The 27956-nt window shown below is 46.1% G+C and overlaps 1 protein-coding gene across 1 annotated transcript; it reads left to right on the top strand.

Moving 5' to 3' along the window:
• The first annotated feature begins 21 nt into the window (after positions 1-21).
• POU2AF1 (POU class 2 homeobox associating factor 1) lies at positions 22-25022 on the top strand. Its single transcript, XM_019975828.2, has 5 exons — positions 22-178; positions 18995-19125; positions 19624-19666; positions 19751-20016; positions 22905-25022. Exons 1-5 carry the CDS (start codon positions 163-165, stop codon positions 23217-23219), a joined length of 771 nt encoding a protein of 256 aa, XP_019831387.2. The 5' UTR covers positions 22-162; the 3' UTR covers positions 23220-25022.
• Positions 25023-27956: the final 2934 nt, after the last annotated feature.

The following is a 27956-nucleotide window of genomic DNA, read 5'->3' as shown; positions in this document are numbered from 1 at the left end:
TGATGACGCGGTGCCCCCGCAGCGGGAACTCAGCCTTTAAAAGCTGAGGAAGCAGCCTCCGAGCAGGCGGTGGCTCCACTGGAGGCAAGCACACCCGGGTCTCACATTAAAGAAGCCAAACTGTCTGCTTCAAAGAGAAAAGGCAACATCCTGTCGCAGGCCATGCTCTGGCAGAAACGTAAGTGGTTTGGCCCGTGGCTGCCGGAGCCGTGTCGGCGAGGGAGGGCCCGGGCTCCAGCAGGCAGCCTGAGCCGGGAGGTGCTGGGGTGACAGGCAGTGGGTCCCCGTCCCCAGCCAGGGCGGCAGAAGGACGAGGTGGGCGAGATGGAGCCCAGTGGAGAAACCGACCTGTCAGAAGTGATGCTGATTTTCCAGGTTGGAGGGGAACGAACGAGTGTTCCAAGGTGGGACAGCTCATCCTCTCTCCCACACGAATCACTGTGGTGAACAAAGGGCAGCTGATGATTCACCGAACAGAATTTGGAGGGGAAGGCAGTGGAGTGCTTTACCTGAGTGGCTTTACTTTTATAAACAGCTACTCTTCAGCCTGTGGTTCAGTTCCGTGGGCCCGTTCCTCTCTGGGTTACTGAGCTTTCTGCCAAAGTCACAATGTGTCACTGACTGCATGGGGAGGATGTGGAAACTTGGCTTGTCAAGCCTGTCCTCAGCTGCTCTCCTATCTTGCCTCCCGTCATTCTTCGCCTCCTGTGGCAAGGCTCCTGGGTTCCTGCACAAGGGGGCGTGGGTTTACCTGGAACCCTAGTGTTTATCCCTGGAGTTGGATGGAACATCTGTGAACTTTATTTTCCACATGTGGGACTGAACAGACACTCCTGTTATTAATAATTGAAGTCACACAGAGTTTTTCGGCAGCATTCCTTTCTCAGAAAAACAAAGTCAGCTCAATAGCCTCATGAGAGCTGAACCTTCCTGGGGCTCTCAAGAAAGAGGTACCAAAAATTTGCTCTGTCTTTTTAAAGATGCTTAGGTCTTTAACATGCCTTTTAATGAATTCAGGTACACTCTACCTCAAGCGAACTTAATACAAAAGAACCTAGGTTTACATAAAAAGATAAATTAGGGAGCTTTATTTTTTTACACAAGATAGTCTATTGGAGCCCTTGAAGTTCTGAAAACATACCTTCATTTAGACATAGCTTACAGTCACTTTATCAGCAGCTCATTGTTTCCTTTATTTCTTGTGTAAATTCTCCAAGAGTTGAGCTTGTTAATGTGTAATGTGAAGGAACGATTTCAAAGTTTCTGAGATTGTGAAGTCTCATCATTGTTTGATGTTGGCAAGATGCAGTTTTTTTTTTTTTTCTTCAATGAAAAGAAGTGAATTCTAATTTGGGTTTAAGAATTATAGAAACCTTCCAAGATACCTAGGGATATTCTAGTATGGATGGTGGCTATTGTTCCCAGAAGAAGGATGGAGCAAGACGCTCCCCTTCGGGGGCAAAGGCAGACGGCCCTGTGGAAATGCATTAATGGTGGCAGGTGGGCAATGATGTCCCTCCTGGGAGCTCCTGAGTCTCCATATGCCCTGACCCTGACCCTTAGAGCTCAGTCTGTGGGTTTTATGTGAGCCCCTGCAGGGACTTCTGCCTTGGTTCTTACCTGCTCAGAGCAAGTCACTTTCTTCTTTTTAACCCTCAGGTTTCTCATATGTAAAAGAGGGTAAAAATGATACCCACCGGTTCCACAGAGCTACCCTTAGTAAGCTGAGACGCCGTTGAGATGATGTTGTCTGCTGTGGTTCTGCTTCAGTGCCTGAGATATGGGTTGCTTCCTTGTGTACATGAGCTGCCATATTTCCCGTTCTTGGTTACACCCTGCATTTTTCCTTCTTTAACTTCTCCTAAGAGATTAACAGTTTCTTTTTAAAGGGGATGCTAGAGGCGTGTTTCCTGCTCACTCCCTGGAGGTCAGTCAGGTGCAGCAAAACTCCATCCCCAGGGAGACCACGTTGTAAGTTCGTCCTTGGAATACCTGTGGTGAATGATTCTACATGTTCATCTGTACATAATCAAAATTCTTATTAATTGCTCTTTGGCACTTTAAAGGAAACTGGGAAAGGCCCTGGGCACTGGACCCACCCCCTTACCCCAAGTGAGGCCCTTGTCTAGGGCACTGAGGGTACCTGGGTGACTAAACCCTGTGGGAAAACCAGTAAAAACAGGGCAGCATTGTCAGCCCACTTAGAATCACCTGATAGAAGGTCAGAATTTGAAATCAGACACCAAGAGTGCTGAAAAGGCACTTTCTTTTTTCAGAAAACACCCTCGAGGCATGAGCTGAAATGACTGTATTATGGGGTTCTGGAAAGGGTTAAGAAAACATTCACTTTGTAGATGTTGTCTCCTCCCTACTTGGCCCGTGACCCCTGGTTGTAGCCTAAATGTGAAGTTGGGCTTTGGTTCAGATCAGCTGCTAACTGTGGGCACACAGAGGCAGAAATCTTCAAGCCACAGCCATGAATCTGCGATTTGCTTGACTGGTCAGTTGAACAAAGAAGTCATGCTCCCTGCAGATCCACTTGCCGCCTCCTCCCCTCATGTTCTGCACTGGGTCCAGCAGGTCCCGCGTGGATGTGAAGAACTGACGTCTACCCAGCAAGAAGCCCTTCTTAAGGCCAGCTAGTAACAGTGCTGTAGAAACAGCAGGCACGATGGGGTGAGACAGGTCTGGGTTTGAAAGTTGTCTCTGCAGCTTAATGATTTAACCTTTTCGCATTCTTACAAATCTGGAAAATGGGGTTCTAATGCCTGCCTTACAAGGTTTTTGTCAGAACAAAAGTAGAGAATAGGGAAAGTGTCATCAAGTCTCCTGAGTATTAATGACAGTGGTATGAGAGCACCATCCCTCCTGGGACACCTCCCGTCTTGAGTAATTTAGGGTTATGCCAAATCTTTTCCAGTCATTTTCCATACTTTGATTAGAATAGTTAAAAGGCATATCAAAAGATTTTTGATTGATAGGACCTACATACAGTTTTCCAAGGGTCTAAATCAGACAGGGGTCTGCAACTGTGGCCTCAGTGGCAAATCAGTCCCACAACCTGTTTTTGTAAATAAAAACTGATTGGGGTATGGCCATGTCTATTCATTTACATATTGTCTAGGGTTGCTTCTGTTCTTGATACAATGAAACAGTCGAGTAGGTGCCCCAGAGACCACATAGCCTACAAAAAACATAACTATCTGGCCCTTTAAAATAAGGTTTTCTGACCTTTGGGTTTAAAATGATTTGGGTAGGACTTTAGGTGTTCATTTCTCTGAGTTACTGGGGGCTTGTACAATGACAACACTCATGGGAGATAAAGCTAACGGTCAACTGATGATATAATTTACACAATGCTGAAAAGTTTGACTTGGTTGACTTCTTAAAGGCGATGGAACTGTGTATAGTAGATTCAACCCTACTTGTTAGAAAATGAATGAATTGAATGACTTTTTAAAATTGTTATTCGTGTTAGAGAAAGATCTGCATTATAACAAAAGAATGGCTTGACTGCTTTTCTTTGAACTGGCTGCTTGACTTGATGTCCTATAGATTTGGCTTTGATGTTCCTTCATTGTAGCACTCAAGGAGGCATCTTAAGAACAGGGTATACTTCTTATGAAATTATTATGGCATGAATACTTACTTTCAGATAACTTGAACAGACATTCACCAAATAGATAAATTCAGATCTCAAAATTCTTCGTAATATAGAATTTTATACTTTACTCCAAGGTTCCTCTAAATAGCCAACTTTTTGAGAGCAGTTAAAAGTACAGTTAAAGAGAAGAAAAACTTGTTATATACATATAGTATTTGGAACTCTCCTGCGTAAATTCAGATGAACTTATGACTAGGAGTAATTTAAGTCTGTGGACTGCTTCTAATATTTCTATTCTGTTAAAACATTTAGTAATATGCCTAATAAACACCCTTGCTTCTTACCAAGTTTATCTATTGATTCGGTGGTTCTTGTTGATAAAGACAATTAGGATCCAAAAGATGGTCAAGAATTCACTGCACAGGAAGAGGTGAAGTAAGTGACACACATCAGCTAAACATACAGATTAATCAGTGGAAGAACTGATGTCTTCAAGGTGGACACTTTACTTCTTCTCCCTATATTAACTAGATAAGAAGGCCAACCTTGTCCCCCTCTAACAGCTCCAAAGTTCTTGAGTCAGAGGTTTTGAAAGCTCTCTTCTGATTCAAAGCTGCATATCTGGTCTGTTGTGAGACACAAAAAAGAATCAAGGCTGTCCACACTTATTAGCTAAATACCTGGGCATTTAATTCACTTAGAAGTCCTATAAATTTTTGTGTTTAAACATTCTCATTACAAAGTAAAGATATTAGGTTGTTTTTCACCTTCTAGTTTATTTCTAAAGTAGCTTATTTCCCACTAAATGAAGCTGTCCACCGATTTCTCACTTTGAGCCAAACAACCAAAGTTGGCTAATTGATCATTAGCCAACTAATGTTGCTAAGTGGGATCATTAACATAATTTTCAGCTTTATGAAATGCTTAACAACATTGTGGTTTTCTCATTTTTGTAGAAAAACTCCTTGATAAGAGTGGGCCTGGGATGGAGAGACCTCCTCTGAAACCCTCTTGTCTTGGTTATATGTTGTTGCTGTTGTTCAGTCATGTCTGACTCTTTGCGACCCCATGGGCTGCAGCATGCCGGGTCTCCCTGGCCCTCGCTAGTTGTATGAGGCTATGGCAAAAATTCTTCTTGCAGGAAGGAGACTTGGATTCCACTTTCCAGTCTCTGGGTAATTAGGTGTGGGGCCTTAGAGAATGCCACCTAAACACCCTGGGCTGCAAGTTGGCCAGCTATAAAATGGAACTTCTCTTTTCTTGGCTGAAGGCAAGGGGACTGAACTTGACTAAAATCCTTTTCCAAGTCGAGTTTCTGAGTCTTCATGAGTACTTATTAAAAATAAATACTTATTTTCAAAAGAAAAAATACGTATTTTCAAATGCATCTCAGGTGATTCTAATGTGCAGTCAAGCTGAGAAACTACTGACTTGGAGGCTGAAATTGACGGCTTCTGATATACTTTTGGACATTGCATTGCTATGAGCATAGCAGGTTCAATCCTTTCACGGAGTAAACATCAGCTATGGGGTGCTGAGTGCTTACCTGGTGCCATGCTGTCTGTCAGATGTCCTGTTTGATCAGTTTGGATTGCATTTGACTGTTATTGAAGAGGCCAGAAAATGCATGGATTTGAATAAATAGGAAAGTGGTATACTTCCTCTCACATGGAAGTGGTGCATAGTAGTCTGCAGGGTTGTATGGAAGCTGTAAGTGCCAACAGTCTCAGGCTACTTCTGTCTTTTTAGTCTGCTGGCCTTGGCATGTGGCCTTTGTCCTCCAATTTGCTTTCTAGTTGCACTGTAGCTCCAGCCATCACATCTGTGTTTCAGACCATGAAGAAGAAGAATAGGGAAAGGCAAAAAGATCATGCTTCTCTATCATGGCCTCTCCCCACCAACACACAACTTCTGCCGACATCTAATGGCCACTCCTATCTTTGAGGGAGAATAGGGTCCTTGTTTAGCTGGGCACGTTGTCAATCCTCCAAAACATAGGGGTAGATAGCAAGGAAGGAAAGGGCAGGTGCTGGGTGTGGCAACCACCAGTCTTTGCCACACTTGAATGTATTATCTCGTTTAATCCTCGTGAAAACTTCATGAGGTGGGTTCTGTTTTAAGCTCTACTTCATAGATGAGAAAACAAAGCTTAAAGGTGAGTTAGTAACTTACCCTGAGTGCTGTCTTGCTCACCTGTCCTGTCTCTCTACCAAAGGTTCTTGTCTCACTCATGGGGCTTAGGAGCCTGCTCTCGGTAGAAGCACAGGCCTTTCACGTTAGGTAAAGGACCATGACGCACGTGGAGCACACCAGCTGGCAAATGTCTGTTCACACTTTGAAAACTCATTTTTGGTGCATGTGTTTCAGCTTGAAGGAAATGAAGTCTTTGCTTTCCTGCTATACTCCTTTACTGGGCTCTTTGCAGATATTTTAACTGCAATAGCAGATTCAAAGGGGAGGGAAGGACCTAGAATCTCCCCAGAATAACAGAGCCAATGTGTCTTCTGGGCAGCTCTGTGTGGAAGCTTGTGCTAGGAGCCCAGGCTTTTGTCTTCTCAGCGCTTCTTTCATTCTGAACCAACTGGACTTTGAAAAACTCAGGGTGTCCCTTCACGTGTGTGTGTGTGTGTGTGTGTGTGTGTGTATAAATAAGGCATGGAAAGCCAGGTTTAGGGGATTATTTTGATTTAGAGAGTGACAGCTCTGTTCTTTCTTTCCTCCTAATGGTTTTAAAGCTTAGCCCCTGGGGCAGGCAGATATGAGTTTGAATCCTGGATTTCTGCCTCGCTGGTTGTATGATGCTGGCGAGTCCCTCTACCTTGCTCTGCTGCCATTTCCTTATACGCACGATGGGAATGCAGTTCTTCATAGGGTTGTGGTAAGTGTTTACTACTGATCCTGGCATTAAGTTAACACTCAGTAGCTGTTAGTTAACTGTCATTATTTTCCTGTTCTCTCTCACGTTACCTCTGAGGACAAAATTTATGCAGCTAAGCCTAGATTACAGTCTGTATGACGTCTGAGTTCTGCCTTTTTTGTGTGAATTAGCAGGATGCATATTTCCTATCTTGTAACTCATGATGGGGTTAGTAGTCAAGGCTGATGGTGAAGCTGGCCATTCTGTGACCAAATTTGGAACTTGGGCTTGCAATTTCCTACCAGCCTCGTAAGGGGGAATGGTGGCAGGCTTGTACTGACTGGCAAACTTGTGTTTGTTTTTTAAATTCACAAGATTGGAATTGAGGTGTCATAATCTAGCTTGAAGTCTGCAAGAAATAGCACAAATGATACCGAAAACTGAAACAGCAATGTGCTGCCTCCTTTTCTTAGTAATGGTTTCATTAGTATCACTTTCTGGGAAGAGCAGGTAGCCAAAGAATTACATACCAGAATCATACTCAGACCAGGTGTTGGGACCAGAAAGGATCTGATCATGTTTAAGAAAAGCTGAATTCCTTTTTGATTCTCTAGCAAGAATCATACATTTAATTGGAAGAGGAGTACAAGGATTGATATGACTTCCAGGACTGAGAAACGCTGGGAAGATAGTGAAGTGAAGGAAAAGGGAGGCAAGAGAGTTGAAGATAGAAGCAAGTTTTAATGCTGGATGAAAGCAATACCAACTCTAGAAAGAAGGGGATTTAAGGAAAATCAACCATCCATTGATCATCCCATGCAAGCCTGAGTCCATCCAATAATGGGATTATTTCCAGCTAGAGGAATCAACCAATGAAATAAGTTATCTTCAGCAGGAGGGAGAGGAGAATGGAATCAGGGAAGGTGTCGTGGAGCATGTAGATGGCTTCCGATGTGCCTCCTCCAGAATAAATGGTGATTAGACTTCTTGCTTAGATTCTGGGGACAGAAGAGGCATCTTAGAACATGAAATACTAGCATTGGGAAGGAAACCCAAGGCTCTGTATGCTGGTGTCTAAAACATTTTTGTCACCAACTCCTTTATTCCAACCAAAATCACTGAAGAACTCTGATACAAAAATTAACATGGAGCAGTTTGTGGAGGATCTTGGAGCTCTGATTGCTCCTTCACCCCCAGATTCCGCCCCCCCCCCCCCACTTTCTTCCCTTTCTCGGCAAAAAATTCACTTTATAGGCACCTTTACTCTATTCCAGAGTTTTAGATCACAGCCTGACAATTCTGCCCTGGACCAGTCCTCTACTCTTAGCAAGAACCCTGATAGCTGGTGACAGGTCCTTGGTTTAAATACGTCCAGGGTAAGGACCTCACTCCTAGAGAAAAGTGAATCACTGTAGAACTTGTTGTATTGGTCTCCAGGAAGCTTTGAAGCCATGAAAAGTCATGTTTTCAGTCTCTGTAGCTACCTTGTGAATAAGGAAGAGGTACATTCCTCAAAGTTGGACCAAGTGATGTCTTTCCCAAGCTTGTTGTTCTAACTTTTTCAGTATCCTTCACAAGGGATTTCCCCCACATCATAAATTTGCCAGTTAGTAAACCAGAGACTTAAAACAAAAGCTCATTTTGACTGGCAGTTACAGTCACATCATGTGTCAATTATTAGGGCTACCTTCACTCATGTAGGCTGTATCCGGGGCCACAATGAGCCTTATGTCTTGGACACTTGGGTCTGATCCAAATATATAGCTGATGCTGGGTCTAAAGAGTCCTTCCTCCAAGGAAATTGTCCCCACCTGAAGGTCTCAGGAAAATTTTTTTTTTTTTTTATAGGAATCCCTTTGGTCTTAGAAATCCCAAACTAGATATTGCTTAAATCAAGGAACAAACAACTGAATGTCACCTCCTCCAGCTTCTAACTATAGGTCTTTCCTGTTCTAGATTATACTGGCAATTCTAGTTTCAGGCTTTGGGTCTCAGACTAAAGAGGGAAGATGTATCTGTCTCCTCTGCTCCATCTCCACAACTCTGGGCCTGCCTTGCTATAGAATTTGGGTGAGAAGCCTGGGTTGGATCACCCCTGGGTGTGGTCTAATGCTCTCAGTGTAGGTCCCTTCCCCTGTTTTGATCCCTATTGCTCTAGATAAAGCTGAGGCAGTACTCAATATGTCAGCCAGAAGTTTGTCTTGTTCGAATAGGTGATAAAGCTCCCCTCTCTGTTCACTAAAGAGCCCTCCGTCATATACTTCCATGTTTCCATCCCACATGTGAAATGTGCTCCTAGGCTTCTAGCCCTTTAAAGATGTATCTGTGACAATGGCCTCAGTCATGGCTGCATCCCTGTCCTTTCAGAGATACATACATGTTACTCTGTCTGCCGCTCAAAAATCTCCAAGGTGCTCCTTCCTGGAGTAGTCCTTAAAAACTAAAATATGCCACAAATTTAATCCTCTGATAGCTTTGGAATTAAAAAAGATCTTCTGCTCAGCTCCTGATATCTTTACAAGAGGTCAGTGCCAGGATTTTCTTGTCTCTTCTCTATTTAAGCATGCTCTATTTGCATGTGAGATCTTGGATCAATTTCTCTGCAGCATCACTGCCCTCCCTGTCTCCTGAACAGGGCCATCCTGCTGCTGGGGACATCAGGTCCAAGAATCTGAGGGATGACTCCCAGGAATACAATGAAGGCAGGTTGAGAAGGCCCTGGGTATATTGAGGATGGAGACATTCAGTATTAGGATGCAGCTGGATGAGGGCACGTCAGGGTCACTGTACCAAGGCTACTCTTTTGATGATGAAGGGCCACAGAGTTTTGGCTGAGAACAAAGGAGAAACAGCCATTTCTTAAAAACCTATTACATAGTAGGTGTTTGGTTAATTTCATGCAATCCTCATGATATTCCCATGAGATGGAGATCATTATTTTCATGCCACAAATGGAGAAATGAGATGCACACAGTTTACATTATTTGTCAAGGGTCACACAGTGATAAGCTGTATAGTAGACATTCTACACTAGATCTGCTTGAGTTCCAAATAATACCGCACCGCTTTTCAGTGCCAAAGATTTTAGGGTTGCGTTAGGTGTTTCTTCCCTTCCTAAATGATATGAGTCCACCGTTAGAAAGAGGTGGTCTCTAACTTCACTGAGAGTTGTGGTGAAGACTCAAAAGGCTTCCTGCAGATAGGACTGTCAGAAAGTTAGATCTGAGACTGTCTGGAACTCCTGAAGCCAGCTGGTTTCCATCTTGGAATCTGAGTTTCTAGGTCTGGGTCTTCCCCCAGGGGACTAATCTGCCAGGACAGGATAAGTGAAACATCTTTGGGGTTCGTCCAGGGTCCCTAGGCTGAGGAAGGATCCTGATTGCCTGGGGCTACTTTATTCTATCTGGAGTCAGGCTTCCATGTATGGTGTGGGCTGAGCCCAACCCCAGAACCGTACTGGAGACAGAACAGTTGTGCTCGAACACGCTCCTCTTCATACAGCCCCTGGAGACAGGGGCCCCCAACTTGCTGCTCATTCAAGCCTGACCGAACCAAGTTGAGGTGAAAACGAGCCAAACAAGCCCAGAACACTTCAACTGTGAGGCAGATGCAGCTCTGTCCCAGTTTGTAATTCTAGGTTTGCTTGTGCTATGATCTGATGAAGTCTACATACTCTGCCGGCCTAGATGGTAAGCTCCATGATGGCAGGGACGTGGTTTGCTCTGCCCTGTTTAAAGAGCCCTCTTCCAGGGGTCTCCTTGGCACCCTGAGACACGGTATGTGAGACGGGAGCCCTTTCTGCTCTGGTGACCCCAGTTTCTGTAAAAGGCGGGCAGATGCAGCTGGTTTCTCAGGTGAACCTATCCGCTGTCATTTCAGTCGAAAATACCAAAAATAAAACTTTGCGGGGAATTGTGTGGGTCTCAGTTCTCGCCACTCCTCATGTGAGCAGGCTGCCGGTAAGCTTCTCATGGACTTCTCTCTCCCTCCTCAGCTGGGAGATGTCGTTTCTTGCGGGAACTGGCAGTCGAGGGAGTGGTGCAGGCCCAGATTCCCAGCCCGGAGGGAGGAAGGTTAGAACTGAGCAGGGGACCATTTGACACCAAGCTCCAGTGTCGCCCAGAGGAATAAATGAGATTTTCCCTGGTCTGGGAGGAGGCAGAATGTGAGGCAGAAGTGGACTGCACTTGGAATTAGAGGTCCTGGGTTTAGTTGATGACACTGCTGTTTACAAGTGCAGTCCATGGGCAAGTCACTGAACATCTCTTGAGCATCACTTTCCTCATCCGTGAAAAGGAGGGTGAGAGGAAGACTTCCCTGTCTATTTCAGAAGTTGTGGTGAAAGCATTTGTGTCAAAATTCTCTGTGAGCCACGGGACATCATGCAAAGGTGAGAGTGGTGATTTCTGAGCTCCTGGGAGTTAAGATCATGAGCAGGAAACACACAGACCTTTGGGAGCCCTGCACTCAACATACCTGAGTCTCCAAAAACAAAGGCCTCACACTGACACTGTCTCTGGGAGTCAAGAGCAGAATCCAAGAGCCTTCCATGCTCTACTTGATCTGCAGGAAGATTGGAGGAGGGTGGACGGCTGGGTGAGAGATGCTGAGCACTCTCGGGGAGGGACACCTCAGCAGTAGAGCCTCTGAGAAAAGAGTCAGAAGGTTCTGACACTAGAGGTCATGTGGCTGACTCCACCCAAGGTCATGGGTGGCTCATCCACAAGTTTTGGGACAATTCAGGGAGTTCTGAGTCTGCTGAGTAGAATGTTCAGACAGGAGCTTGGTGAATGAGAGGGGGCTCTGGGTAGTAGGGCTCTCTACTTAAGCTTAACATAATTCAGGTGTGGGTGTGCTACGTCGCTTCGGTCATGTTTTACTCTTTGCAACCCTATGGATTGTAGCCCGCCAGGCTTCTCTGTCTATGGGATTCTCCAGGCAGGAGTACTGAAGTGGGTTGCCATGCTCCCCCCAGCGGATCTTCTAGACCCAGGGATTGAACCTGTGTCTCTTAAGTCTCCTGCGTTGGCAGGCAGATTCTTTACCACTAGTACCACCTGGGAATTTGGGAGGAGTCTAATCACTGTGGGTGTCCATTCAGTGCTGAATTTAGCTTCCTTCAAATACGGATTACTTGGCCTCTAGACCCCTTGGATCTGGGACTCTATAGTCATCCCAAGTGTAAGTCATCTTAAGTGACTGTGGACCTCTTTATGCATTTTCAATGACCTGCCTATGGTTGCTCAATGAGCTCTGTGGGGGCTCTTGGGAATATGCCTCTTAGAATGGAGACACAGGAGGTTTGGGGGTGGGAGGGCGGGAATACTGACCTTTCCCTTTCCCTCTGCAACTGGACCAGAGAACATGGGCTCAGCTTCCATATTTGAGATCTCCTGATGGAGACACCCTAGTCTGCACATGAAGACTCACTCCTGTTTGGCGACCAACTGCCTTCAATCAAATCCTAATTCAATTGAGGGTTCACTGTCCCGCATCTTGTGTACACCTGTAAAGCCACCTTTGTTGTCCATCTGTGTTTCTCCTTGGCCCTGTTATGTAGATTGCTAAAGTATGTGAGTGACATGTTGCTGTTTCCTGGCTCCAGGGTCTTTATCAGTCCAGACATTAGTGAATAGAAAGCCTACATTTACATGCATATGTGATCTCTTTGTTAGCAGATGTTAAAAGAGAAAAGTAAACTACAGTCTAGTATAAACTGGGTGGGAAAACCATTCTATAGCATGTCAAGTCCAATCTTTGGCCAAAACCCAAGTTCTTTCTTCTAGTTAGGAAAAAAAAAAATCAGCCATTGTCCTTGAATGCAAAGAACAAATTTAAAAATATGACTCAGACCTTCATCAACAACACTTGCAGTAGTGTTCAGTTAAGGATATGAATAATCCTTTATCTGAATTGAGTTAAGCTTTCCCGGGAGTCCTCAACTATCTTAGGTCAAGAACACAAATAAGCTTCTTTTCATTAAAGTGAAAAGTGTCAGCAACCTTTATGACTTTGTTTTTAGTTAGAAGCTAGGTTAGCCCTAGGCTTTGAATGCCTTGAATGCCTGTTGTCCAATTATTTGGTTTTGGTTTTGCTATAAATAAAGAAAAAAAATTATTGTGTTTCTCCTTAGTGGGTCCTTTTTTATGTTTTGAAATATTACTAAAGATTCATCAGCAAAAGAGCGTAATATGTACTGTGGTTATTTTGGAGTGATCAATACTGGGTTATGTGTCCTTTTGGGCCAGAAAATTTTTGTCGTTCAAAATGGCCTCATGTGGCTGCATCCTCGAGTTTCAACCAGTCAGTTGTAAATGGGAAGCACTGTCAATGAGAGATTGTCAAGATGGGTGGGATGGGTTCCCCTTTCTGGTTCCCTGATGATGGACATGTAGGCTCACCCTGAATCTCTTACAACAGCGGTCCCGACTGGGGTTCAGCTCACGGCCTGGCCCCATTGGCTCATGGGAGATCTGTGACCGGACAATGGCTGGGAGAAGAGCATTCTTTCAAGAATATCTTGGGGGCTGTTCTAGGTACCTCCTGCCTGAAGAGGGCTCTCTTAAAGCTGCCCCAGGAGATGCCTGGGTGTTGGCTTCACTGGGACCTACCTCTTTAGTTGTAGCTTTCTTACTGTGGTGTGAACATGGTTTGCATGGGGTCATTAAATAAACAAGTGCTGGCAATTTTGCATGTTTCCTTGGTGATGTTTATTATACCTCATCAAGGAACCAAGGGCCATGTTTATTTAAATCAGTAGAATCCTATGTTCCCGAAGCTTGGTGCAAAGCAAGCCCAGGGCCCACATGCAGCCAGAGTGCCCTCTCAGGTGACCCTTGGGCTTGACTCTGTCATGGTCTGTGCTTTCCAGTGGAACAGCAGCTGCAGGACTCTTATTTTTGTGATGTGGAGCATGTCCGGGTATGTGGCAGGGGGAACTGAAATAGCCTCTGCTGACTTTTTATACCTTCAGATTTTTTCGTTGCTCATTTTGGAAAAGGGAAGCCCTCAGTGGGGCCTAATTCATAGGTTTTTCTGTAAATGAGTTTTGTTTTTCTCCCAAACAACATTGCCTACTCACTTGTAGTGGTGGAAAGATAATATGGCTGAACTTCTCAGACTAAAACTGGAGATTCCCCATGAGAGTCAAGAGGCTTATGTTTAGGTGGAAAGAGTTTTCTCAGTGCTGGACACGTGGATACCCTCAAGAGACGTAAAGGGTCTTCAAACCACAGGATAAATGGTGAGAAAACTTAGGTTTTGAGAGTGTTACCTGTACCTGCAATTCGATTGGGGGCTGTGAAAATCTCTGGTCAACTCCGCTTTGGGAAATTAGACTTTCATCTCTGCTCGTGTGTTATTTTCATCTCCAGTTCTACATTCCTTGGCTCTTCTTTTATTTAGTCTTATTATCTGAGGAAATTATTTTGATAATCTTAAAATTTTTCTTTAGTTATTTTATTGAGGGATCCAGAGGACCCAAGGCAAAGCAATCATGACTTCAGACAAACTTATTTTCCTCTTCCAAATTTCTGTTTGTGGGCTCATTTCTCATGCTAGTGGCAGTAGGGAGTCCAGAGTTTACTGTGGAATTATAGATGGTTATTGCTGCTTCACAAAGGTTGGTGTGAAAGATGCCAACTGCAGGTTTTCCACCTTGCAAATACACTTGGGCCATTGGGGTCCTGTGGGAATTGTCTTGAGGCTTCGGATTCTGATATTTCACGGGCACTTTGCCAAGACATTGTCAGAAGCACCCTCCCTCTTGCCTGCTCCCCTGACAGCAGTGACAGAATTCCTTAGCAGTGCTTGGGGACTCCTGGGTGGACAGCCAGGAGGTCCTTGGGAGCTGTGGGAGTTTCATGACTGGAAAAGGTGGGGACCTCGAAACTGCTCTCCAGATGGTGTTGTCCCAGGGCACACCTGTTGACATTGTGGGTTCCGAGGAAGTCCAGACCTCAGAGTGTGATGACCTCTGCTCACAGCAGCTCCCCAAGCCCTCTTTGTTCATTGACTCAAAACCAACAGGAGGCAGGAAGCTCTCACTTGCCAGGAAGCGGAAAGTGCCCAGGTGGCTGCTTTGCAGCCTGGCGGTCCCCGTGTCCATTTCCGGGGAGGCAGTGGGATCCGGAGTCCCCCTGGCCCTTCCCAAGAAATGTATCAGCAGATCAGAGGGGGCTGAACGGTACACCTGTCTGAGGTGTGTGCGTGGGAGATTGCACCTTTCTTATGCCCCAGCTGAATGAAGAGTGTGACCACCGTGATCAGACCCCCAAATAACTCTATCCCTCAAGTTTCTCCCGAATGCACAAGGCCTCAGGCCGCACTGTCTGCCTAAGAATAGCTAGAAACTCAACCAGAGACCAGTGTAGGTTGAGTGATATGGGTGTGAACCAGTCTGCTGGAGCTGTGAGTAACCCTGAGAATGGGAGGTCAGAGTGCAGGAGGGCAGCCCCCCTGCCCCCACCCCGTGTCAGGCCACACCTGGGGCCTGCAGTCACCGCTGGCATCTTCATAAGGGGAAGTGGCAGAACTTGTGCTGGAGTGATGCAGACAGAAGGAAGGTTAGAGGGATTCAAAACACATCATTAAGAAGTAGCTGAAGGAAACAGCATGGGAATCACTCTTAATCAGTTGTAGAGGTCGTCACTAACTACAAACGGAAACAAACTAGCTCTGCTCAGAGGAGACAAACACGAACAATATTCCTATTTTACCACATCTTGAAGCACTTCAGAGAGAGGTTAAAATTCATGAGCCCTGTCCTCAGTGAGTTGTTAATCACTGAGAAGAAGCACAAAGGCAGTCAGAACATGGGTTCACAGTGGCTGCTTTTTATGGCTGTCTTAACACAAAGCTCTTTGCAAATCTAGGTTTAATTTTTATTTATACACCGATGTTTGATACTATGGGAGGAAATCACAATCAACATATGGCAATTCAAACATTAATAATAAAATTTGGCTATTTTTAAAAAATCACCAGCCAGTGCCTGCTGCTTTCTGCCTATTATTTTCCCCACTTCTATTGTGTTAATTTAGTTTGCAAAAAATTATTCTAATGTTCTCACTCTTTCTTGGAATCCAAAAAAAGAAATAGCTGAAGGAATGGAATGTTTGTTCCCACTCTATAGGGCACCTGGGATCTGTCTTCAGTTGCTGGGAGGGGACCCTGCTACAAATATCAGTGATGGTATTGCTGCTGCTGCTAAGTCGCTTCAGTCGTGTCTGACTCTGTGTGACCCCATAGGCGGCAGCCCACCAGGCTCCCCCATCCCTGGGATTCTCTAGGCAAGAATACTGGAGTGGGTTGCCATTTCCTTCTCCAATGCATGAAAGGGAAAAGTGAAAGTGAAGTCACTCAGTCGTGTCCGACTCTTAGTGACCCCATGGACTGCAGCTCACCAGGCTCCTCGGTCCATGGGATTTTCCAGGCAAGAGTACTGGAGTGGGGTGCCATTGCCTTCTCTGAATGATGGTATTAGCTCACATTTATTTAACGCTGTCTCAGTGTAAGCTCTATTCTAAGCATTTACATGTAATTCTCAAGTTACTTTACCAAATGCAAACCATTATGATCCTCATTCTGTCCATGAGAAAGCTTTAAATGGATCATGAATTGTGAGTTTCATTAGAAAGTAACGCACGGGAAAACGCTGCTTGTCACCATGAGGCAGGTCGAGTAGGAGGAAGAGCTTTCTGACAGTAGCACTCTAGAGAGGAAGGTGGATGTGGGTGGGGAGGAGGAAGGATAATAACATGTGTTGAACGTTGACCACATGCTGGACGTGGCTTTGGAAGCTTCCCATGTATTATTTCAGTTAATCCTCACAAGAACCATGTGAGACAGGAACTATTAGCCCCATTCTACAGATGAGGAAACTGAGGCTCGGGATGTAAGTCAACTGAGACCTTTCCACCAGAAACTAATAGCCCAGGTATCTTAGGCTCTTAAGTCTGTGGTCACTGCTGCTTAAACAAAGGTGATGGTGCACAGGGGTCCCAGGATGCAGGTCCCAGGCTGGCTTTCTCTGCTACACACTCCTGCTTCAGCCTGAATTTCACAAGTTATAACTGCTTTATCATTCACCTGTCCCACTAGACTGCAAGATGCGTGTGGGCAGTGGCCACATCTGTCTTGCTCAGTGCTGTCTTCCCAGCATCCAGAAATATTTGAAAGAATAAGTGAATATCAGTAAGGATCCCTTGTTATGACAGGGGATGTTAGAAAGAAGATAATTTTAATCTCTTATTGGGATGTTAAAGGGAAATCAGGGATGAATTAGCAGTGATTCTAATCCCAGCAGAGCTTCAGAATCACCTGAGTGATATTTATAAATACGGATTCGGAAGCCCGCATCAAACGCCCAGAATCAGACTGTTCGGGAGCAGGGTCTGGGCATCTGTGTTTTGTAGCACTCCCCAGTCACTTCAGCTTACTTGGCCAGGTTAGGAAGCCCCTGTGAATGTATCTGAGTCTGGGGTCCTCTGACTTGTATGTATTCCTGCAGCTCTTGGACACCCCTTCCCTCTTTCCCCTGCTTCTCTGCCTGGGCTTCCAGGCCTGGCCATGTTGTGTCTGGAGCAGGGATGGAGGTCTGGTGCTGGTCAGGCTTGGGGTGTTATCAGCTGTGTATTTACTGAGCAAAGTTCGGTTAGGGCAGCACTGCGGATCCGGGTTTAATAGATATCTGGGCTCCCGCGCTTTTGATTCAGAGCCCAGGTCCCTGGGCCCTTATCAGTGATGCCATGTGAGCTGAAGGCCCAGTGCTGCTTGCCTTTCTGGGCTGACCCAGGCCTGACCTCCAGGGGTCCAAGGCGCCAGGCTTCCATCTGGAAGGGCAGACTGTCACTGCCAGCCATAGATGCTTTGGCCTTGCTCTCCTGGTCGGGGAAAGCCCCGTGTTCCAGCCCATGGTGCTTCAGTTTCCTGGCCTTGATGACAAAAGGCAGAGGGAACCTTCTCTGAGAGATGAAGCTGGATACTCTCTGGCCCCAGGCATATGGGTGACCTTTGGTTATTTGTCCTGGGGGCCACAGAAAACCCAGGAAGCACTCACTGCAGCCCGTTCTGAATGTCCAGGAAAGGTGAAGGGAAAATGAGTTGGCAGCACAATGAGTTGGATGAGAAACCATCCAACCAATTAATCAATCAATAACTTATTAAGTTTATTATGGACATGCTAATTGGGAAGATATGGAGAAATAAGGTATACTCTTTCACCTTGGGAAGTTTATAGTCTAGCTAGGGGCATAAGAAATTTATAGCTAAAAAGGGATTACTAATTATTACATAGCAGACTACAGATTTATTTGAATGCTTGTATTTGAATTCTGTGAAAGTGAAAGTGTTCAGTTGCTCAGTCATGTCCAACTCTTAGTAACACCATGGGCTGTAGCCTACCGAGGCTCCTCTGACCATAGAATTCTTCAGGCAAGAACACTGAAGTGGGTTGCCATTCCCTTCTCCAGGGCTTTTTCCCGACCCTGGGATCGAACCTGGGTCTCCTGCATTGCAGGCAGATTCTTAACCATTTGAGCCACCAGGGAAGCCCCTAATTCTGTCTCTGATTTTATACTAAGCATGTATTCTGTGTCTGTGTGTGTGTGCTCAGTCTCTCAGTCGTATCTGACTCTTTGCAGCCCCATGGACTATATAACCTACCAGGCTCCTCTGTCCATGGAGTTTTTCAGGCAAGAATACTGAAGGGGGTTGCCATTTCCTTCTCCAGGGCAGCTCCTGGCCCCGGGGATTGAACCTGCGTCTCTTGTGTCTCCTGCATTGGCAGGTGGATTCTTTCCACTGCGACACCTGGGAAGCCTGTATTATGCTTCCCATTGACTGTGTCAGGGACTCCTTAACGATACTCCTTTGATAAGAAATTGCCAGTTAAGAGGCACAGAGAGATGTGGCTGTGACTCACCCAGGATCACACAGCTAGAAAGTGTCAGAGGCAAGTTTTGAGGCCTGTGGCATCTGACTCAGAGTCCCTGCTCTTATGCCATCCTCTGCTGCCCCCTATGATGAATTATAACCTGTCTGGAAGTGTTGAGGAGGTTGTAGGATGAAGCAAAGTCTGTGGGCCCCGGTGGTCAGCTAGGAGGGTCATAGTAGTAGTCTTGGGTCAGGAAGAATCTCAAGAGGTTAAGAAAAATGAGAGGGACTCCTGACCCTGGGAGATCACTGGTAGAGATGAGGAGGGGAGACCTTCATAGAAGGTGGAGAGGAGGAGTCTAGACAGAGCTTCTGGCCACCACCAGGCTCCACGTGGTGTTTAGTGTACAAAAAGGTTGGGGAATTGGGTTGAGCTCACGCTGCAGTGCTCGAGCTTGAATCTTCTGGGTGGAGGGGAGCCTAGAAGGTTTGGGGCAGGAGCGGTGCTAACCCTGGGAGGAATGTCCTAGGAAGTCACGTGTAGTCCCGCACCTTCAAGCACAGCTTAGGTGAGCAGGCAGACCCTGGAGGAGAGCGGGCACATTGGGCTGGGGGCTGTCTGCACAGGGAGACGAGTACCAGTGATGCTCTCTTTGCAGCCACAGCTCCAGAGCAAGCCCCGGCCCCACCCCGGCCGTACCAGGGCGTGCGTGTGAAGGAGCCGGTGAAGGAGCTGCTGCGGAGGAAACGGGGCCATGCCAGCAGTGGGGCATCGGTGACACCGACGGCGGTGAGGGGGCTGCTGTGATCGGAGTGTGTGTGTGTGTCTGTGTGTGTGTAGGGAGTGGGGAGTGGTCCAAGGGGGTCAGGCGGGGTGTATGTCCTTGCTCCATGGGCTCCTCAGTGAGGGCATCAGGACCACACATCGCAGAGGTGTGGCTGCTGGAGATCGGCCCAGGGCAGAAGAAGTTGAGTCACTTGAAGTGGGGTGAGGAATCCCACTTGAGCAGCAGGTGTCTCACACATCCTGATAGGATTTGAGGGTCCCCCTGGGACAGGGTGAGACTGATTCCCTAAGTGCACAGCCTTCTTGCTCAAGGGAAACACCCACTCCCTGGCAAGTATAAGTGGTGCTGGCTGGATCGTGGGGCAGGTGCTTGTTCCAACGAGGGGGGTTCTTGCCCTCCACCCACTCCTCTCCTGCCCTGGGACCCTCTGCGCGAGCTTCCTGCAGACGGCTCGCTGGAGGTGGCTGAACCCTGCACCCCATCTTCCTTCCCCCCTCTAGGTGGTGCTGCCCCACCAGCCCCTGGCGACCTACACCACAGTGGGTAAGAGCTCCCGGCGGCCCCGGCCTCCTCCCAGCCCCTCGTCTGTGCGTCACGTGCAGCTCTGTAACGTCCTCCTTCCCACAGGTCCTTCCTGCCTTGACATGGAGGTCTCTGCCTCCACAGTGACGGAGGAGGGGGCCCTGTGTGCGGGCTGGCTCTCGCAGCCCGCCCCGGCCGCCCTCCAGCCCCTGGCCCCTTGGACGCCCTACACGGAGTACGTGTCCCACGAGGCTGTCAGCTGCCCCTACTCGGCTGACATGTACGTGCAGCCTGTGTGCCCCAGCTACACGGTCGTGGGGCCCTCCTCGGTGCTGACCTACGCCTCCCAGCCGCTCATCACCAACGTCACGGTACGTCACACGAAGGCATTTACGCGGATGGCGCCCTTGTAGAACCTGGGCTGATTTCCTGCCCCTGACCTTCCTTACTCTTGTTGCCCAGGATAATCAGGTCATCTAAGCCCACCCTGTCCTCCAGAGCGGGGCTTAAGGCGATCTGACATTAGAGGCAGAACTCAAAAAACTACCCTGTAGGTGGTTCTCACTCCACCAAAAGTATGGTTTTCTCAAAAGTTGTATCACATGTTGCTCAGCCTATGAATTTTCTTACAAACCCCATTATTGGCTGAATGGTCCAGGGAGGCCACCTGCCTGCTGGTCTGCCCTATCTCCCCTGCTGCCTCAGATATGCTGAGTCTCAGGGATGGGTCTCAGTTTTTCCTGAATGGGGAACCGGGTGATGTTTGCATAGAGTCTCTTGCCAGAGCCAGCCTTTCCTTTCTACTCAGATGATTTAGGGGGTGATTATTCACCCAATAATGGGATTTTTCAGAGAATTTCTAGGCTGAGCAACACATGACACAACTTTTCAGAAAACTACTTTTGATGGAGAGAGACCCACCTGCAGGGTAATTTTTTGAGTTCCACCTCTGGTGTCAGATCATCTGACACTCTGCCCCTTCATTCACTAGCTATGTGACCCCAAGCACAGTGATTTAATGGTCTGAATCTCAGTGTTCTCATCTGTAAAATGGGAATACTAACGAAAGGGTTGATGTCATGAGCGATGGCCTGATGCACTTAGGCTGCTTAGAACACTTCCTGAGCTCAGCCTGGTTTCCAGAATACAGAAAGCACTCAATAGATACGAGTTATTATGATTGCCTCAAAGTTGACCAACAGCATTAACCAAGTGCTATCTTCAAGTGCTGGATAGGGAAGGGTTTGCTCCCCTAGGAATGTAGGAAGGAAGAGAAATAGTTTTATGTGAATGCTGCCTGTTTAACCAAAGGAATGGGAAGCCCCCAGGTGTTCAGAGGGGAAAAGACCAGTAGTTACAGCCATATCCAGCACCAGTCCAAGGGAGGCTGTGGGAGGCAGAGCGGGGCTCTCATGAGTCACTGCAGAGCACACCCATGATGATGGAGCTTGCTTTGGTCCCCCAAGCCCATCTGTTTACCTCAAGGTCCAGTGTCATCCTGAAGCTCCTCCCCTTCAAGCACCATCCAGGCCTGGGTTGCAGGACCCTCCCCCTCCACGCCCACCCGCTGCTCAGCAAACCAGTGGTAGGACCTGAGTGATGGTGGATGGGAAGCAGTTCATTCAATACCCTTCCCAGGCAGCTCATTTCAATATCGGAGGCCTGGGGTGGGGGTGGGGAGTGGTGGACACAGTGGTTCCCAACCATTTCAGGACTAGGAATTCCTTTCATTATTTATCCTTTTCATCAATCCCACCTCTTGCTTTGAAAAGTTCTGTGTATCAAACAAACCATATTTATTAAGAAATAATTTATTTGTCTTGCCATTTTGTAAATTAACTCATCAAAGCTGGTTAGAGCTAACAATTTCCACTCCTGATCTGCAGGAGATAAGACCTGTATGATGGGTTGATGTAATTCTATCCCTGAGCCAAGATACCTGCGGTGGGAGTTGAAATGCCCAGGTTTATGTAGGATTTCCATTTGGATTTTTTAAATACTAGAAGTGATAAGGCTTTGTTGGGAGGCTGAAAGTCCTCTGAGACCCTTTCCGGCTCTATTATTCTATAGAAAAATACCCTAAAGCCTTGCTACTCAAACTGTGGTCCTTGAACCAGCTGCATTGGCATCACCTGGGATCCTATTAGACATGCAGAATCCAGGTCTGATCAGACCTCCTGTACCAGAATATGCATTGCAGCAAGGTCCCAGAAGATTGAAATAAGCTCTTCCCCAGTGGTAAAGAATCCGCCTGCCAATGCAGGAGACACAAGAGACGTGGGTTTGATCCCCAGGTAGGGAAGATCCCCTGGAGTAGGAAATGGGAACCTGCTTCATTATTATTGCCTGGATAATTCCATGGACAGAGGAGCCTGGTTGGCCACAAAGAGTCGGACATGACTGAACACACAGTACTAATTCTCAAGACACAGCGGCCACTGGAGGAAATGTGGCAGGGGACAGAGGGTGATGGGGGAGGTTTTGGCCTCTCACACACACATCATTCCATGCAAAGACAGTCTTCTCCTACCTCCTTTCTTATCAGTGGTATCCAGGCCCTGGTTTTGGCAGCTTGAGCTGGGATTTGTAGGATGGCTGCCATGCAGGTGAAAGATACTGTTTACAGAGTGCCTGGGAGAATGGCTCTGACCTTTCGAGGTCTCTGGAAAGGGCACAGGAGGCCCAGCTAAGCAGCAGCAGAGGATGAGGTAATGGGAGGCTAGTGGAGCTGAGCTCAAGGGGTCCTCAGAATCCCAAACCTGCTGTGTGGAGCCAGGACGGTCTTTGTGTCTAGGCACAGTAGTGGCCACTTGGCAATACAGCTGCTATGCTGTGTGATGGGCTTATTGTTTAATATGCTGTTTTATCATTGATTTTAAGATGTATGTCACCCCTGCACACATATTTTGATATCTCTGAAATCTGGGTGCATTTTATATTCAATGAAATCTGGAAAAGCATCTGTTCTTCGCTCAGCCTGGTGATGTCAGTCCTTTGGGTAATCTGTTTTACAGATCAGAAAACAGAGGCTTCAGGTGGGGAAGTATGAGAGGGCATATACCTAGTGAGTGACAGGGAAAGGGATGTGGAAGTTTGTCTGGCTTCTCCCTTGGGGGAGACTTTGTGCAGGGGAAGGCAGAGCCCTCTGGAATGAGATGGGAGGACAGGGCTGACGTGAGGCAAACAGAGATCCCCACAAGAACCGAGGTGAGCAGTGGGTACCCGGGCTGCTAACCACCCTGTGTCTTCCCCATCACAGACGAGGAGTGCTGCCGCGCCCACCGTGGGGCCCCCGCTGGAGGGGCCAGAGCACCAGGCCCCCCTCACCTACTTCCCGTGGCCTCAGCCGCTGTCCACGCTGCCCACCTCCACCCTGCAGTACCAGCCTCCAGCCCCAGCCCTGCCTGGGCCCCAGTTTGTCCAGCTCCCGATCTCCATTCCCGAGCCAGTCCTCCCGGACGCCGAGGACCCCAGGAGAGCCATCGGTTCCCTGACCATCGACAAGCTGCTTTTGGAGGAAGAAGATAGCGACACCTACGCGCTCAACCACACGCTGTCTGTGGAAGGCTTTTAGGGCCGGCGCCCACCAGAGCCTCCTGTTCAGCACCCTGTTCCCTGAAACTGGGATTTAAAAATGAGCCTGGGATCAAACCCTCAGATTCATTTCTGCGTAAAGTTGCCATTTCATAACTACACTTTCTACCGCAAACTAGAATTGCAAACCAGACTTTCTCCCACCCTCTCTCCCTCCTTCCCTCCCTCCCCGTCTTTCTCACTCGCCCTTTCTTCTTTCTTTTTCCATTTCAGTTCCCTTTGGGGAAGGAATTAGGGATTTTAAAGATAAGATTTGACGCCAGATGTTGCCTAATTTCTGTGGCCCAGGGTTTTCACTTGTGTCACATTCCCTTCCTGGAGAAGGCCCCTTTCTCCAGTGCCCCCTGCTTCACAGTAGCAGCAGCCCCACTGAGCCGTCTGCAGGCAGTGACGTCCCGTGCTTTGCCATTTTGAGATGGACGGGGTGCCCTGTGAGAAGACCAGCCCTGCCAGCATCTCCAAGGGCTGAACCAACGCCGGAGGCCTTGAGTGTCAGTTCCCACAATTGCTCCTTTGTCTGCTGTTCTCAGCTTTGGCCAGCTCTACAGTCTAGGCAGCAGGGTCTCAAGGCCTGGGGCTCAGCGAGGTGATGGGTGGAGGGTGGGGGGTGGGAAGGGACATCAGAGTGGGTTGGGGCTGGACCAGTGGGGTGGGTGGGGTGGACAGAGGAGGGATGGGGATTTAGAGTGTGTACTTGGGGGAGGGCGTAGGGGCAGGGGAGAGCAGAAGGACTGAGGAATGGTTTGCTTTAATTACTTGGTTATAAAGAAGGGGACTGCACTTGAGAAAAATATAGCTTTAATAGATAGTTTTGCTGCTCTCCTTGAGGATACTTGCAAGGAGAGCTGAGCTTTCATAAACAGAATGATGTATATGCCTTTCCATGTTCAGACCCGGCGGGGCTGAGTGCCGGCCAAGATCCACTGAGACCATGGTGACTGGTGGCACCACTGGCCAATGTGCTTCTTGAACTTCCACAGACCACCCTTATGTGGAGTCAACACCTCCCCGCCAAGCACCATCCTTCCTGGAGCTTCTAGAGCCTCAGTCAGAAGGACCGCAAGGTTTCATTTCCATTTTTGTTTTTATTTTTTTGCTGGAGAAACATCAGATGTGCAGGGGCCCAACGCAGTGGCCACCAGAGTGCTCATCTCCCCACAATGGCCGTATTCGTGGGAAACTAGCATTATTTGGAGGACTCCATATAGAAGTAGTGGACTCTTCTGGGGAATGACATAGATTTACCATTTTAAATAACATTTTGGAGAAAAATTGCCTTTTTTTTTGGGATTTTTTTTTTCTGCTTTGGGTTTATTTTTTGACTTAACTTTCTGGTATCTGCCTAAAGTCCCCAAAACAGATATCTTGAATTGTTTTATTCAGACTTAATCTTTTTTAGATTTAAAAGGTTAAAATAACATTTTAGATAACAAATGTCCATCTTTGTCTGCAGTGGTGTGAGTAGGCAAGAGAGAAGGGAGTCTCGGGCCTGTTTGATCAAAAGCCCTGGTTTCCTATAAAAAACACTATGCAAGATTATCCCACTTACTATTGGAAGCTTTGAGAAGGTGCAGAAGCAGCCTCTATTAGGGAGTTTAAGTCGGCATAACTAGCAAAGAAATAAAATAGAATACTTGACATATTTGCTAAGATTTAAGACGTGTTTTTTTTTTTTTTTTCTTCTTTTCTTAAAGTCAGATACCTTGGTTGTAACCATCCATCTAAGTTTCTTCCTGAGGTTTTCTGTTAAGATGGACACATTTTCAATAAAGATTTGCTCAGACTTTTCTGTGCTGAAGTGTTTTATTTCTTATCAGATTAATCTCCTTAGCTTGCAGTTCCATGTCAGGCAGTGTCATTCAAGGAAGGAGCTTATACTAGTCTTGTTGACTTTGCAACGTGACCAGCTGCCAGGGAAGATAAGTGTAGCCCCACTGTGCTTGCAGCCCAGTTCTTCCAAGCAAAACATGCAAAGTCAGGAGGCTTGGTGTCCGGAAGAGCGGGGCTCTGAGAAAAAGAAGCAAATCTTTTTAACCCTATCACTCTTCCTCTTATCCGTCGTACATGAGTACCTGCTCATGATGCTGGGTGTCCAGGGATAAATCAGCCCCTGGCACTTCCACAGCAGGTTCTTAGAGTCCACCGATCAGAACCCAGGGACATGTGACATGGTGCCAAGTGCTATGCCCAAAGGAGGCCAATCTCTTCTTAGGACCAGACATCACAATGAAATGGGATCTCTAGAAGCCAGCCAGCCTCCTCTAACACCAGTCCTTGGCACGAGTCACATTTTGGAGGGGTTGCCTTTTCCTGGTGATTTTCTGAGTTACTGAGAATTTCTGAGCTCACTGCATTCATTGGTATTATTTACTGGGGTGATTGTCTTTTTTTTTTTTTTTTAATGATCTACTTTATTCTGCTGTGTCCTTTATTTCCAGTCTGGGGGGACAAAAATACATCTGTTATTTGCCTCACTTTAGATTATCACCACCACTGTCTTCTTTTTTTTTTTCTTCATGTAGATCATAATCCAGAAAAAAGACCTGGAAGGAAAGGGATTTGAGGCTCTTTTCTCTAGATTTACTAAGGCGCAACTGAAGGGGAAGACCTTTTAAAAACACTTCGCAGCCCTCACTCGCCCTTGATGTGATGAAGGGTGAACCACTTGCCCTGCAACATGAAGAGAACGACTAGTTTTGTATAGATTGGTGCTTTACAGGATTCTGATTCACAAGCGTGTCCACTTTCAACGTGAAAATAGGGATCAAGGAGAAGATGAGTATGTGATAGGATGAAGAGGCCGGACATACGCAAAATCATGAAATTGCACGGCCAAGTGACTCAAATTCTCCAAACATTATTTTGTACCCACATGTAAGTGGAAGTTTGAAGACATATTCTCGAGCTAAACTTAAATTTTTGAAATCAGACATCATAGATAACTTATTTTTTTTTTGATAACATTTTTTACAAACTTACTTCCAATATGAGGCAATCAATAATTCCTCATTGAATTTAGTTAACTTGGGAGATCATTCCATTCCATTTAAGAAATACTGAATGGAAGATTGCAATTGATTATAATAGATTCTCCTTTAGTAGACTTACAGATATGTGATGTTTCTCAGGTTTTTTTTTTTTTTTTTGAATGTTGGGTAGGAACTTTCATAAATTGGTATTCCTAATCTATTTGTGAGTTTTTTCCAAGTACAGCTATGACTACTGTGAGAGGGTTTAAAATTTTTAAATTTTGGTAAGAACACTTAGATTTATCCTCAAAGCATTTTTTGACAATAAAATATTGCAACCTTTATTTAAAATAAAACACAAGTTGGCAAGCCTTGTGAGACAACAGGCTGATAGCATTCCCATCTCAAGGGTCTGTATCCTCAACACATTTTGAAGTACACAACATAGCGTTGTTATCTGTAGGCTTGATGTGGTACATCAGATCTCTAGAACTTATTCATCTTGCATAACTAAAATTTTATCCCCATTGATTAGCAACTCCTCTTTCCTCCCTCCTCTTAGGCACTGACAAACTCCACTCTATTCTTTACTTTTATGAGTTTGATTATTTTAAATATTTCATATAAGTATATGGAATCATGCAGTATTTTCTTTCTGTAACTGGCTTATTTCACGTAGCATAATGTCTTCAATGGATAAAGAAAATGCATATAAATACAATGGAATACTATTCAACTTAAAAAATCCTGTAAGTGTCAACATTAATGAACACTGCAAGAGGGATTCGTTCATTCATTGAACATTTTTATCAAGTGCCAACTCTGGAATACACAGCATCGTGAATTATTACAGATTTCTGCTTTGAAAAAAAAGTTTTCTAGCTTGGTGATGCCAAAAATAGAAATTTAAAAGATGAGATAAGTATAAAATAGATAATTTTTAGCTTTTATTTATTAATGATATAAAGGTACTTTGGACCTCATTTACCATAGATAATATTTAGAGGGAGAAATATTATTGAATATGTCTAAGAAGGAATGATGCTAAAGCTGAAACTCCAGTACTTTGGCCACCTCATGTGAAGAGTTGACTCATTGGAAAAGACTCTGATGCTGGGAGGGATTGGGGGCAGGAGGAGAAGGGGACGACAGAGGATGAGATGGCTGGATGGCATCACTGACTCGATGGACATGAGTCTGGGTGAACTCCGGGAGCTGGTGATGGACAGGGAGGCCTGGAGTGCTGCGATTCATGGGGTCGCAAAGAGTCGGACACGACAGACTGACTGAACTGAACTGAACTGAATTGCTTTTAAAAATCTTTGTAATGTACCAACTTGAAGATCTGGGTCTAAGTTCAGTTTATTTCAGTACCTTTTGAATAGAGATCATAGCTGAAAAAGATACCATACAAAGATATTTAAATCCAAGTTAAAATAGTATATACTTGGCTATGCTAAATAAATTACAGATCTCATTTCAAAATCAATTTTGCAAAGACAATTTTATTATATATTCCATTAAAAAATCTAGTTAATTATTTTAATTGGAGGATAATTTCTTTACAATATTGTGGTGGTTTTGCCATACATCAACATGGATCACCCACAGGTGCACATGTGTCCCCCCATCCTGAATCCCCTTCCCACCTCCCTCCTCACCCCATCCCTCTGGATTGTCTCAGAGCACCAGCTTTGAGTGCCCTGCTTCATGCATCAAACTTGCACTGATCATCTATTTTATGTATG

The sequence above is a fragment of the Bos indicus genome, chromosome 15, assembly GCF_029378745.1.
Source record: "Bos indicus isolate NIAB-ARS_2022 breed Sahiwal x Tharparkar chromosome 15, NIAB-ARS_B.indTharparkar_mat_pri_1.0, whole genome shotgun sequence".
Taxonomy (NCBI): Eukaryota; Metazoa; Chordata; class Mammalia; order Artiodactyla; family Bovidae; genus Bos; species Bos indicus.
This window is presented reverse-complemented; position numbering and strand designations above follow the sequence as displayed.